This window comes from Microcebus murinus, chromosome 3 (assembly GCF_040939455.1).
Source record: "Microcebus murinus isolate Inina chromosome 3, M.murinus_Inina_mat1.0, whole genome shotgun sequence".
In the NCBI taxonomy this organism is placed as follows: domain Eukaryota; kingdom Metazoa; phylum Chordata; class Mammalia; order Primates; family Cheirogaleidae; genus Microcebus; species Microcebus murinus.
This window is the reverse complement of record NC_134106.1, coordinates 35,255,828-35,269,835: the sequence shown is the minus strand read 5'-3', so window position 1 is coordinate 35,269,835 and position 14,008 is coordinate 35,255,828. Positions and strand designations below refer to the sequence as shown.

Below are 14,008 nucleotides of genomic sequence, written 5' to 3'. Positions count from 1 at the left end.
GGTCTCCAGTGCGGGCTGGAGTGTAGTGGTGTGATCATAGCTCACTGTAACCTTGAGCTTCTGGGTTCACGCAGTCCTCCTGCCTCAGCCTCCTGAGTAGCTAGGACTGCGGTGTGTACCATTTCACCTGGCTAATTTTTTTAGAGAGACAGGGTCTTGCTGTGTTGCCCGGGGTGATCTTGAGCTCCTAGTTTTAAGTGATCCTTCTGCCTCAGCCTCCCAAAGTGCTAGGATTATAGGCATGAGCCACTGCACCCAGCCCTTATTCATTCTTTAAAAACTCATTTTTCCCTGATGAATATAATACATTTTTCCATTGTCTTCTAGCATTTTTATAGTTTCTTTTTTACAATTGATTCTTTTCTCCATCCGGAATTTATCTCAGTGCAAGGCTTTAGATAGAGGTCCAACTATATCATTTCCCAAAGGAACTGGTTAGTTGTCTTAATATTTAATACTATTTATTGAATAAATCAATCTTCTGACTATTGTTTAAGTGTCACTTTTATTATCTACTTTATTTCCATATGCCAAATTTCTAGGGAGTTTATTTCTAGACCATCTATTTTCTATCTTTCTTATAGCACTTATTGTTTTTTTTGTTTGTTTTTTTTTTCTTTTAAATTTTTTTTCTTTTTTCTCACCACTTCTAAAAGGTGTGAAGCGCTTATTGTTTTAAAACTGCCTTGAATTTCAGTTATTTATGTACATAACTTATTTCCTGCACTAGATTGTAAGTTCTTCCTGTATTGATTTTATCTTTGTGTCCTGTACACTTAGCTGTTTTCTCTGTCCCTTCTTCCTTCCCTCCTGCTCTAAATGTATTTTAAAATTTTATATTATAGAAAGTTTTAAATATATACAAATAATGTAATGAATCCCCATGTATCCATAATTCAGCTTCAACAATTATCAATCATGACCAATTTTGTTTCATTTATGCCACTACCAACTTCCCTCCTTCTGTATTGTTTTAAAAGTAACTGTGTCTTCAATGGGGAAAAGAATAGTCTCTTCAGCGGGGCACGGTGGCTCACGCCTGTAATCCTAGCACTCTGGGAGGCCAAGGTGGGCGGATTGCTCAAGGTCAGGAGTTCAAAACCAGCCTGAGCAAGAGCAAGACCCCATCTCTACTATAAATAGAAAGAAATTAATTAGCCAACTTATATATAGAGAAAAAATTAGCCAGGCATGGTGGCACATGCCTGTAGTCCCAGCTACTCGGGAGGCTAAGGCAGCAGCAGGATCGCTTGAGCCCAGGAATTTGAGGTTGCTGTGAGCTAGGCTGACGCCACAGCACTCACTCTAGCCTGGGCAACAAAGCGAGACTCTGTCTCAAAAAAAGAAAGAATAGTCTCTTCAATAAATGGTTCTGGAAAAACTGGATTTCCACATGCAAAAGAATGAAATTGAACTGTTATACCACACACAAAAATCAACTCAAAATAGATAAAAGACCTAAACAATAAGACCTGAAAGCATAAAACTCCAAGAAGAAAACAGGGGAAAACCTTGACATTGTCCTTTTCAATGACTTCTTGGATATCACACCAAAAAGTCAGGCTACAAAAGCAAAAATAAATAAAAATGGACTGTGTCAGACTAAAAAGCTTCTGCACAGCAAAGGAAACAGTCATCCAGATGAAAAGGCAGCCTATAGAATGGAAAAAAATATTTGTAAACTTTTTCAGGTAAGGGGTTAATATCCAAAATTTATAAATACCTCATACAACTCATTAGAAAGAAAACATATAGCCTGATTAAAATGTGGGCAAAGAACTTAAATAGATATTTCCCCAAAGGTGATATAAAAATGGCCAACATGTATATGAAAAGGTACTGAACATTACTAATCTTCAGGGAAATATAAATTTAAACCACTATGAGATACCACCTCATACCTGTTGGGGTAGTTATTATCAAAAAAGCAAGAGATACATGTTGGCAAGGGTGTAGAGAGAAGGGAGCCCTTGTACATTGTTGGTGGAAATGTAGATTGGTGCCACCATTATGGAAAATAGTGTGGAAGTAGTCCCTAAAGAAATTTAAAAAATAGAACTACCATACGACCCAGCAATCATTCTTGTGGGTATATACCAAAGGAAGTGAAATCACCACCTCATAAAGATACCTGCACTCCCATATTCATTGCAGTATTATTCATAATAGCCAAGATATGGAAGTAATCTAGGTGTCCGTCAGTGAATGAATGGATAAAGAAACTGTCATAAATATATACACACACAGTGGAAATTTATTCAGCCTTAGAAAAGGAGGAGATCCAGCTATTTGCTACAACATGAAGGGACCTGGAGGACATTTTGCTAAGTGAAATAAGCCAGACACAGAAAGTAAATATTACATGATCTCACTTATATGTGGAATCTAAAAAAAGGGGGTGGGGGTCAAATATATAGAAATAGAAAATAAAGCAGTAGTTATGGGTGGGGGGAAGAAATGGGGAGACATGGGTCAAATGATATAAAGTAGCAAATATGTAAGGTGAACAAGTCGAAAGATCTAATGTACAACCTGAGGACTATAGTTAATAATAGTGTATTGTAGTCAGGATTTTTGCTAGTAGATTGTACCTACTCGTGTCATGGAGCAGGGAGAAAATGGTTAACTATGTGAAATGATGGATATGCTAATTTATTTCACTATAGTAACCATTTTATTATATAATCTCTCAAAATCATGCTGTATACCTTAAATATACACAATAAAATTTATTCTAAAAAATTAACTGTCTTGACTGCACATATTATCTGTATTTTTCATTAATAAGTTTTGTTATACGAAAGAGTTCCTTGTTGATCTAGAACTGTCTTTCAGGAAACTCAGTAGTTGAAAATTCAGATATATAGAAAAGATAAATATTCAAGTATAAGAAGGCTTCTTCTAAAGAATTTAAACAGATTTATTTTACAAATAAATTTATTATTTAGAATATTTTATATATAGCTTTTCAGAAATGTGTATATGTTCTAAATTAAGAACTCTTTAGTTAGAACAGATATTATGTCAGTGTTTAGTAAATTTTAAATTCTTTACATGAAAACCTTCATTTCTATGTCAGGTTGAGTTTGACTACCGTTGACATCACTTTCTAAACCTTGCCCTTACCGCACAACTCAGGACCCTTGATGCTTTTTCTAGGTAGGGGTAGGGGGTAGTTGATGAAAGCCAAGGAAGGTTTTATGGAGGAGGTGGTGTTTAAGCTGGGCCTCATGGTATAAATGGAATTTCAGTAGGCAGAGTTGGAGAGGGTGGAGGGAGAAATGGAAGGAACATCTTAAACAGGAAAGCATTGTTAAGTTGTCTGGAATGGGAAATTGTCCCTTGTGGCCAAAGAATAGGTTCATGAAGTGGAGGAAATAGGAAGCAAAACAAGAAAGGTAGGTTGAGCTTTCAGTGACCAGCAAATTCTTTAGGAGGTTCAAACTTGGGAGGATATCATCAGAGCTTGGCTTTAGGAAAATTTCTCTAACAGCCATGTGTAAAATAAATGTCGAATGCAGAGACCAGTCAGTTAAGTTGCTTTCCTCATCTAGGTGCAAGGTCTCTGGCTCCTGAGCTAGGACAGTAGGAGTGTTAATAGAAAGGAGGAGATGGATTTGAGACACAAAGTGAATTTCCAGGCTCCCACATGCTTCATATTTTTGTATATTCTAGTCCTTAAAGATATTCATTGCCTATTTCCTGTGATTCTCTTCCCAAACCAGAGTCAGCTAGGAAGTAATTACACTTTGTAATTAGCACCCTTTTCCTGGCAGCAAGGACACAACACAGCAAGTTACCACCTTTCGGGAACTTACCAAGACCTTCCTAAGAAGGTGTTCTCCTCTAATAAACAGTTTGGGGGAGCAACCACATGAAATGCTTCCTGGCCTGCCCTCTAGCATAGGGTCAGATTGGTGGGGAAATGTGGGTGTCACATGCCCACTAAGCCCTTTCTTTAAGGGAATGACCAAGCTGAGGAGCTCAGGTATCCCAAGGTCCTGCTTCTAACCCATGCAGACCCTCCCAGGCTCTTAACAGTTGGACTGAAAATAAAAAACAACATATTGAGCTCTGTACAGATGACATAGCAGGTAGACCCAGCAAGCCAGTGCCCTGCACTGTGGAGGGCAGAGGCAAGAGGGGTGCTCCTGACTGAGAAGCTGTGGTCTAGCTGGGGTTCTGATTAAAACGCCTGAAGCAGAAAACAAGTCCTCAAGCACAGCGTAATGATTAGGAACAACATACTGTAGAACTTAGAGAACTTTCCTCCCTCTTGCTTTCCCATCCCACTTCCCACACATACTAACACAATCTGCCTTTTAAATAATTTTTGTTGTATCCGTTTCCCAGTAGTTATATGATTAGGCTTGTTTCTGTGAATTAGAAAGTTTAGATTCCTCCTTCAGCCATCCCCCTCGCAGCCCCCCCCTTCCAGTCTGACTTAAAGCCATAAAATACTTCTGCTTGCCTGCCTGCCTGCCTGCAGCTCTGTTTGTATGAATTAAGTCGGCAGAGTAAATATTCACATTCCCAGCTACAGGCTGAAACAATGTTTGCCTGTTCTGCCCAGTGAGTCGAGAAAAAAAGGGGGCCTGACATCACCCTATACTGTACATTCCCGGCATAGATCATTTATTTAAGTCCCTGAAAAAATACAGATGTTTTACCAGCCGAAATAAAATCCTGTGTAAACATTGAGCTTGGAAAAATGTGGCACTCACTGACTTAGCGGTGGGGGTTGGAGCAGTGCAGGGAGAAGAGCAGGCAAAATGGCAGATGCAAAAATTTTATACTTGGATGAATACGATAGGGTCAAAAGTGTCCGCCCACAGTGCGCACGCAGCAAAAGAAAAAAAACAGAATTTGTTTTTAAGAAAATACAGTTACAAAAGTGGATAGATTTGTTCATCTTCAGAGTTTAGGATTGGTAATGATTATGATACCTTTACCCCATTTGTATCTGACCTTTGAAGTGAACATCTCTTTTCTTATTGGAGTTGTCCTTTTTCATGGCCTGTCTAACTTTGTCATGTTATTGCTGGATCCTGCTGGTTTCTGAAGCTCAGCTGCTGTTGATTTTATAAGGGGGAAAATTGCCTGGAAGCCATGCTTGGTGAAGAGGAAAACCCATCTCAGTGTTGCATTCCCAAACAGCCATATATCATCTCGATCTTGTCTAACACAAGTCACTGTGTTAGTCCTACAGCATAAACCAGACATATTTTACTGGTACAGTGCAAGTTTTTTCAGGGAACTGCCTCATGACTCTTTTTAAGCCTGTGGCATTTATTCAAAGAGCATTACAAAGCTGCCAAAATGGACCCCAAGGTTTGCACAGATGCCTAGGGCTCCCCTGAGTCTCTCTGTGTTTAGAGTGGAGGGAGGGAGTGTAACTGCTTCCAGGTTCTCCAGACCTTTTTTCCTCAGTTCCTCACGGAGTTTCATTAAGGTTTGCATCTGAGGAGCAAGAAATCCAGCCCACTCCCTGGAACCCTCCTGCAGTGCATTCTCTGCTCCTCTCAGCTGCTTCCGTGACTGCCCTGTCCTCAGGGCAGAGCAGGCAGCCCCATCTCTTGGCAGCCCCATGCCTGTGGTGGTCACACACGGGTGATGCTGTTGGCATGCGCCTGGTAGTTTTGTGTGTGCTTTGTCTCTTTCTGACTGGTTCGTAACTATCTTGAGGCAATGAAGCTTTCTCCTGTTGCTTTTGTTGATGGCACCCTTAAGTTCACCACTAACCCTTCTACAAGGGACCTGCTATAGCTAGGGATAGCCATCTGTTCCCTGTGTGTCCCAGTGCAATTATTAATAGAGCTTCCTTTTGTCTCACAAGAATTCCTGTTTTACAAGATAAGTTACCTTAACTAGAACAATCATATGAATATTCCCAACCAAACTCATTAAACCCCCCCTCCCTCATTCCCAGACCTGCTCCACATTCTCTTAGGATCTCCATCTTGAAAGATGCCCCTCATTCGCCAGCTGCCCACGAGTCTCTTTTCTAACCCTCTGTCTACTAAAGCAGTTGCCAAGCCCTACCCCGTTAGCCCCCAGAAGGTCTTGCAAATGTATCCTCTCCTCACCTTTCCACTATAGTTTAGATTGGGGTGAGTTTAGATTGGGGTGGAGGCACAAAATCACAGTCCTACCTGTGCCAGGCAGGTACGTGAACCTAGGGGGTGAGTATAAGCACGTGAGCCTCTCTGCCCATCCTTTGTTTTCAAACTATTGATAGAGATTTGAGTTCAGTAAATGTTTCATTTTCCTGCTGATTTTCTCGAAGTTAAAAAAAGAAAAGAAAAGAAAAGGCCCCAAAGCAGTGATAAATGGCATTGACATTTCACCTTAGTGACCAGAGTAACAGGTAGCAGTGGGGTCAGTGGCTGGCTCCAGCCAGGTGACGGTTGCCCTGCAGGAAGGTGGGCTGCTAAAGCCAGATCTTAGGATTTTTCAAAAGAAGCTGGAAATCAGGATGATTATGATGTGAAATCTCCCAATTCATAAATGTTGGTTGAAGAGTACTGCATGGGCCAAATAAAACATCTGCAGCCACTTGGAGCCCACAGGCTGTTGGTTTTAAGCCTCTGGTTTGACCCTCACCTGCACTTGTCTAGACGACTGCAGTAGTCCTGGGCATCCCGCCCTTCTGCTGCAGCCTCCGCACTGCCTCCGGCTTTTCTCTCCCAGTGGCAGATCTCGTCACCCAAGAGCGCTTTCTGAACAGGTCTTTGCTCTCTGCAGAACGAAGTGCACATTCCTTAACGTTGGCTTCAAGGTCTTTCTTTCGCCGTCTAACTCAGCCCCTCTCTCCAGCTGCGTCTCCTAACACCCCGTGCGCACCTTGGCTGTGCTCCTCACACAGGGCCACTCGCTCGCTCTCGAGCAGTGCCAGTGTTTTTTTTTAATTAATCGACTATTTTTTCTGAACAATTTTAGATTTACAGAAAAATTGAGCTGGTAGTACAGAGAATTCTCATGTATTCCTCCTCTCCCTGACTCCTCCCCACAATTTTCTCTTACTATGATTATCTTGCAGTAGTGTGGTATGGTTGTTACAATTCATGAAGCAATATTGACACATTATTATATTTTTTTAAATTTATTTTTAGCGTACTATGGGGTACAAGTGTTAAGGTTACATATATTGCCCATGCCCTCCTCCCCCCTCGAGTAAGAGCTTCAAGCATGTCCATCCCCCAAACGTTGCACATCTTACTCGTTGTTGACACATTATTATTAACTAAAGTCTATAGTTTAGATGAAGATTTATTCTTTTTGTTGACAATATCAATATTTTAATACTGTTTACATTTTAAAAAAAATCTTTCCTCTGTTTATATAATCTTCCTTCCATTTTGGCAAGAAATTCTTTGCAAGGCCAAATATGACTATCACTCTTTCTTCAAAGCCTTCTCTGCTTATTTTTGGAATGGAGCTGGAAGGGAGGGAACAGACAAAACACAAAAGAGAACCAACATTTTTAACAGATGCCTAGTGTATACCAAGTAGTTTATGTATTCTTTTAAATCTCTCTACAGTCATACAAAATAGATATTATAGACCATTTACCCTGGGGAAACAGAGGCTAAGTTGTCCAAAGCCCCACAGTTGTTAACTGGTTTACACCCATATCTAACTAGCTCCAAAGTCTGTGCTCTTCTACTCTCTCCCAATGTGGCTGGATTCTCACCACTAATCTAGCCTTCCTGCTTTCCCCATCAGATTAAGAATCCACTGGAGTAAGGAGTGCAGTGTTATTCAGCTCTGTCTCCACTCTGAACACATTAGTCGGTACTTTCTGTAGCTCATTGAACCCATAGGAATGTTTCCTAAAGGAGTGAATATAGGAAGAGGCACCAAATATTGACTTCAGTCTATTTGGCAAATGCTTGTCGAGTTCCTACTACACACCAGACTTCTTGTTGGGTGAGGTCAAGCATAAAAGGGAAAGCGATGGTGATGCTACCATGCAGGTTATCAATCATAGGCCCAGGCAGGGGCAGGGAAGCTATTGATTTCCCATTTATCCACAACTAGAATGTAAACTACAGGAAAAGAGGGGCTTATTTTAGTCTCTGTTGCAGCTCCTAGGACAGTGCCTGGTGATAAGAATTGTTTAATAAATATTTGTTGTCTGAATGTTTGAATCCTGTTGCAAATTTGGGACACCTAAATGACACTATATTTTTCAGAGTTTTCATGTGTGTTCAGTTAATCATCCTCCTGGGTCTGGCAGCTTTGGTTTCTATGTGCTTGGTTCAATACAGCCCTGTATTACAGGCTGCTTCCAAACTATCCCGGGCCTGGGCCTCACTACTTTCTTAGCCCAGAAGTTCTTTTGGACCAGAACTTTAGGAAAATGGGACAGGGAAGAGGAGGAGGAGTTGCCTTGCCCCTGCCATCCTTTGAGAGCTGATAGACAAATGACCCTTGGGAGCTGCCTGGAGCTCCTGGGCCTAACCTTAGATCATATTTCCAGAGGGTTCGGCCTGAGGCCTGGACCTCGCGCCAAAGGATGGCCTCTTTTTTTTTTTTTTTTTTTGATCCCGGCACTCAAAATGTCATGTGAGGGTAGTTATGTATTTAAATATTTTCATTAATTTTCTTAAGGAAAAAATGTTATCTCAAAAACATTAACCTATTTCATGTATTTGCCGACTAAACTTTTCTTTCTCTCCCCTCCCCTCTGTCTTCTCTTCTCCTCTTTCCCTGCTGAATTTTTTCCTTGACTTCTCTGACCCTGTCTTTCATCTGTATTGCTCTGTCTCTTCAACGTGCTTATTTCCACCAAGGTTCTTCTAAGTATACCTCTCTCTCTCCATTTGTTCCAAGTAAATAGATCACTCTCCATTCCTGGTGAATAGTCAGGATCACAACTGTTGTCTGGTTTTTGCCCAAGGTGACAGAATTGATGAACCTGTAGGCTGATTTTCATAAACCAGAGCTACCAAGCGTTTCAAAAACAGTGTTGTTTTTGCCAAGTAAGGTGAGCAAATATAGGACTAAGTTTAAACATCCATCAGGAGTTATTTTTGAAGTGATTGCTTCTAAATTAGAAGCATTTGAAAATCTCACAGTTTTCTTTACAAGTAAATTCCAAAGCCATGTATTTTCCTGGTGTCTGCTGATTAATTACAATCCTGTGACACCATGAAAAACCCTGGTGGTTGGTTTTGTGCAGCTGTGGAGAAAAGTAAAGCAGGGCCCAGTGACTTTGCCAGCTCTTTCAGGACAGTGGGGATTCAGGCTGAGGGAGGTATTTTTTCCCTCTGGCAGTCACCACATGAGAACAGAAGCCCCAGCCAGAGCCATTTCTCCAGACTTCATGAGGGGGTGTGGTGAAGGAGTGACATTTGATCTGTTGCTTCTGAAATAACAGATCCATTATTAGAAAAAACATTTTCAGTCTCCACATCAGGACTTGTGTGCATTCTCCTATATATATAGTTACTTCTGTTTAGAAAGAAAGAAAAAAAAAAGCAGCAGTTACATACAGCAAAGTAATCAAAATTTATTTTGATTCTCTAAACAGAAGGTGCTCAGCATGTATGTGTTGTTGGTGATTGCAGACGTCCGACCCAGTAAAATCTGCCAGTTCATCCATTTAGGGTCTGATGACTCTGAATCGATTTTATCTGGCCTCTTACATTTTCTCATTATCCCTTTCCATATCTAACTCCAGTTATTTCACTGCTATAAGCCTCTTGTTGACAGGACAGAAAGAGAAGAAGTTGAGTCTGTTTGCTTAGAGAGAATTTTCTGCAGCTCTAGGGAAGGGTACAATAGGGAAAGAAAACAAATATTTTTAAAAAATAGACTTTTAAAGATCTTGGTATGTTTATCTGTACTTGCTCTGCTCCACTCACCTCTTCCCTTTGATTTAGATAAGGGGACCCATGACTGAAGTATTGCTTGGACATGCATCTTTCTCCTTGGCAATGGCTAAGGTCAAAGGAACTCATCTGTGCCCTCGTCGTCTTTCTCTTTTTGCTGCAGGTCCATACTCGTCACAGAAGCCTTGTGGATGTCACTGCTGAATATGAATCCAACACAAACACACACACTTGCACACAGCCTGTGTCACTAGTCTGCTGGAACTGTAGCCTTCATTCTAAATATAGGCAGCTAGAGAGAGAACAGGATCTACTTTTCCCTGTTTAATTCTAGTACTGCACTTAATTCTAGTATATAATGTCATGTGAGAGAGTGGGACATGTCTGCATTGCTGCCTTCACTCCTGACATCCGAGGGAAGATCTGATAAAAAGAAATCTAGCCTAGTTACAAAGATCACTACCCAATATTTGCAAAGGCAAGAATGAGTTTGGCCTGCTTATTTAGCCAGCACTGTTCTGATGAACCCAGACATGTAAACCAATTTAGACTCTCAGACAACTTATTTTTCCTATGGTAAGACTTTGATTTTAAAAGGCACATTTTGTTTTCATATGAGATGACTGACATAAAGATGTTTGCATTTGTTTGCTGAAATCAATTTATAGATTGTTTATAACTAATAAGCTCTTGTAGCAAATAATTGTTTGGTCACAGAGTAGTCACTGATTTTTGGAATTGTGCAATTTGAAACCTAGAGCACAGGTATGGATTAAAGATGTAGGTTTTTTACCACTGCCACATCCTCCAAAACCAACATTCTTTTCTACAAAGAGAGCAGAGCCACATTCTGCAGGTGTCTGTTTTCTTTGAGGAGAATATTTTGAGGAAACCTAAAAGGGAGGAACTAAGCATTTAGGAAAAATATATTTTCACAGCAGGATATTGTTTTTTCTCTTTTTTTGGTTTAGGTTTTCCATTTGTTACAAGCTTACTCAGACTCCAGACACAGAACGAATTCAGACTTTCAGCACGAGCTGACTGACATCACTGTTTGTACCAAAGCCAAACTCTGGCTGGCTAAGAGGTATGTTAAAACCCCACATGAGCAAGGAGTTATCAGGGGTTAGGAATACATTTTAGAATTGCTGTTTCAAGTTGTGGGGAGTTTTAAAAGTCATTGGCATGAGTTTTCTAAACTTATTGGAGTATTTATCCTTTTAGAACTTTGGGTTGTGGTAAAGAAAGAAAAATATTTTTTCGACAATTTTTCTAAAACTGCTGAGTGACTGAGGGGCAGGCATACAATACAGCTTTTTATCTGCCCACCAGTCAGCTTGTTTTTATTAATACCTGCTATGTGCCCAGTCCTGTGTTAGGTAATGTAACAATGAAAAGCAGTAATTGGCTAAGTCATGTGGTACAAACTCTTAGGTGCCATCACAACTCAGAGATTAGAGATTGGTGTAAAATTAGAACAGGCTCTGAGAGCAGGTAGGGCTTCAATAGGAAGAGGGGGTGGAAGTTGCCATTCTTAGGTGGGTAGTAAGGTAGCTTGAGGAAGCAAGGCAAAGAAGGGTAGAAACATTTTTTTTTTCATCCTTGGCATGGTTAATTTACTCTGGAACTTAGAACATTTACTACATGAAATTTGGGGTAAAAAGAATTTCATATTTATTATACGGAGAGTCCTCTCTGTAATACTGTGTTCAAAATCTGTGTTGTGGGGCTTTGATAATGCTAGGACAGAGCTCCCTGTGTGTCCTCTGTAAGTTCCAGCAGAGTAGGTCCAGAAGAGGCCCACGTGCTACTACATTCCATGCCATAACATACACATTGGATTAATAGTCGGTATATTGGTTGCGTAATGCAGGAGCCTCTCTTTTTTATTTTTATTTTTTAAAAATGTACATTTGTTTAGTTCTGTTGGGCTCCCCACCTTACATGACCAGTCAAGTAATGGGCAGTGTGAGGCTCTCAAATTAGTTTAATTCAACAAAGTATTGTTGAGCACAGGCTATGTGCCAGCCTTTGTATTAGGAGATGTGGGCATACAAAGATATGGAAGAGCTAGTCCTGGCTTGAAGGACTTCCAGGAGGTGAGAAACATGTGTAAATAAAGAATTTTCATCCAGCATGTTAAGTGTAATAGTGAATGTATGCAGTAGGTACAGGGGTAGACCAGAAGATTAGCAGGGGAGGGCTAACGTCTAACCAGCCATCGAGATGAGTAGGATTTTCCCAAGTGGCCAAGATAGGAAGGGAATTGCAGGCTTAAGCAGTAGTGTAGGCAGAGACATGGCAGTATGAAATGGCATGGTAGATTTGGAGAACTATAAGAAAGTTGGCATTTCTAGAACCTAAAGTATAAGGCACATGTGGCAGAGATGAGGCAGAGGAAATATGCAGAGGCCACACAGTGCAAGCTCCTAAAGGAAACGTTTCAATGAAGGGGGGCAGTGGTGGATCTCCCAGCATGTGTGTCTCAGCTATGTCAGCACTGATAGCTTTGAACAGGGATATTGATGGAGAAATTCTCTAGTATCTGAAATGCCCATGAAGTTATGGTGAAGCTCTCATTTTAAATCTCATTTTTGTTTTCTCCATTTTATTTAGAGAGTAGGAGTTGCTTGTCCATAAACGATTTCCCTGAGCCTATACCATTTGCCTTCTGCGTGGTTCTTAGACAGCTTCCCAAGACATATTTCTGGAGAGAACAGGAACTTGTGATCACATGTGTACTCTCAGCTGTTTACCAGTGAATAGGCCAGCTCCTCCTAGCTATTATTTCTGGGGATCAGGAAGTGAGGGTTCTCCAAAAATCATCCTGTTGAAACCCTGCTTTCCAGCCAAGACTACTATAAGAATTCTAACTCTCCAGTTCTTAAAGTGCTGTAAGGAAGGCCCCTTAGCTTGCTGCTCCTTCATGAGTCTCACAGAAAGTCATTACCCACTGAGCTCCAGAGTCTGTTCCTCTTTGTTGGATGGAATGGAGGAGATGGAATGACAGCCCAGCCATTGAATGGACCGTCATGTGCTACAGTGCCTGAAGATGGCTGAAGAAGCTGCCATCAGCTTCCTCTTCAACTAGAGATATCCTGCTGACCTTGTTTTTAACCCTTCCTGTGGTTCCTAGTACTGTTTTCTAATTAGGCTGTTCATACTTCTTCCCCCTCACCTCCCTGCCCCAATTCTCTGATTTTTTTTTATGATTTTCCAGCCCTAGAAAACAAAGGCATGAATCACTGCAATTCACCGGGTTTCCACCTTCCTTGCCCAGAGTCTAGGAAAGCCACTTTTCTGTTTCCAGCACAGTCAACTCTCTATTATCCAAGTGTGAACTTTCCACTTCGTGGGTGGTGTGTAGATGGTTCCTAATACCAGGCTTCCTTTTGCACCCCAACACACTTTTACAAGTATTAATCAGGATGTGTTCAGAGCCTGGAATAGAGTTTAGAAGGAAAACATACTGCCAAAGCACAGTGCATTCATTCCAAAACTATGTATCAGTTTTTCTTTATTATCCATAGCATTGACAGGATAACCTTGACATTCCTGAATAGGAAATTGTAGAATTGGGTGTAAGCGATGAAACCTCGGCCTGCCACGTGTCTGCCCTGTCCCTGAGGTCCTCTTGCTCCAGGGTATATTTGTCTACACTAGTTAACTCCATGCTCAGATGAACCTACTCTGGATCCTAAGAGTCCCTTCTCTAAGCAGACCCTGCTTTCACTCTCTCACTTGCTTTTCCCATGAAGATGTTATGATACAGAGGGTTCCAAATTCAGCTGCTGAAGAGGCTCCTTTATGTCCCAGATAATTTACACATGAGAGAGGAATAAATGTTCCTTTGAACCTACTAAGAATTTTCTGTATCTTTTGAGTATAAGCTATGAAAAATTAATGTTACTACAAAAAAAATGTTGGCTTAAATTTTAGCACCAACACCTTTTTCCTTCTATAATTTATTTGATCATTAGCCTGAGTTCATTCTGTCCAATAAGTACAAAAATGTTAGTGGATGTGTCATTTATTTGTCCTTTTGTTCCAAAAGAAGGTTTAAAAAAAATTCACTGGAACCATTAGATAACCAATTCAGGTTTTCAGTTTTGACCCTAAAACTGAGGGCACATAAATGAAGAAACTTTTGTCATATATTTGTGTTTTGACTT

At 40.6% G+C, this 14,008-nt stretch overlaps 1 protein-coding gene across 3 annotated transcripts in view; it reads left to right on the top strand.

Annotated features, from left to right (window-relative positions):
• The window catches only part of THADA (THADA armadillo repeat containing), a 325,009-nt gene that overhangs the window by 222,004 nt on the left and 88,997 nt on the right, over positions 1-14,008 (top strand). For all 3 annotated transcript variants that reach the window (XM_076000708.1, XM_076000709.1, XM_020288594.2), the window contains one exon: positions 10,808-10,923. In XM_076000708.1, coding sequence (XP_075856823.1) covers positions 10,808-10,923 — 116 coding nt within the window. The remainder of the gene's footprint in view (positions 1-10,807; positions 10,924-14,008) is intronic.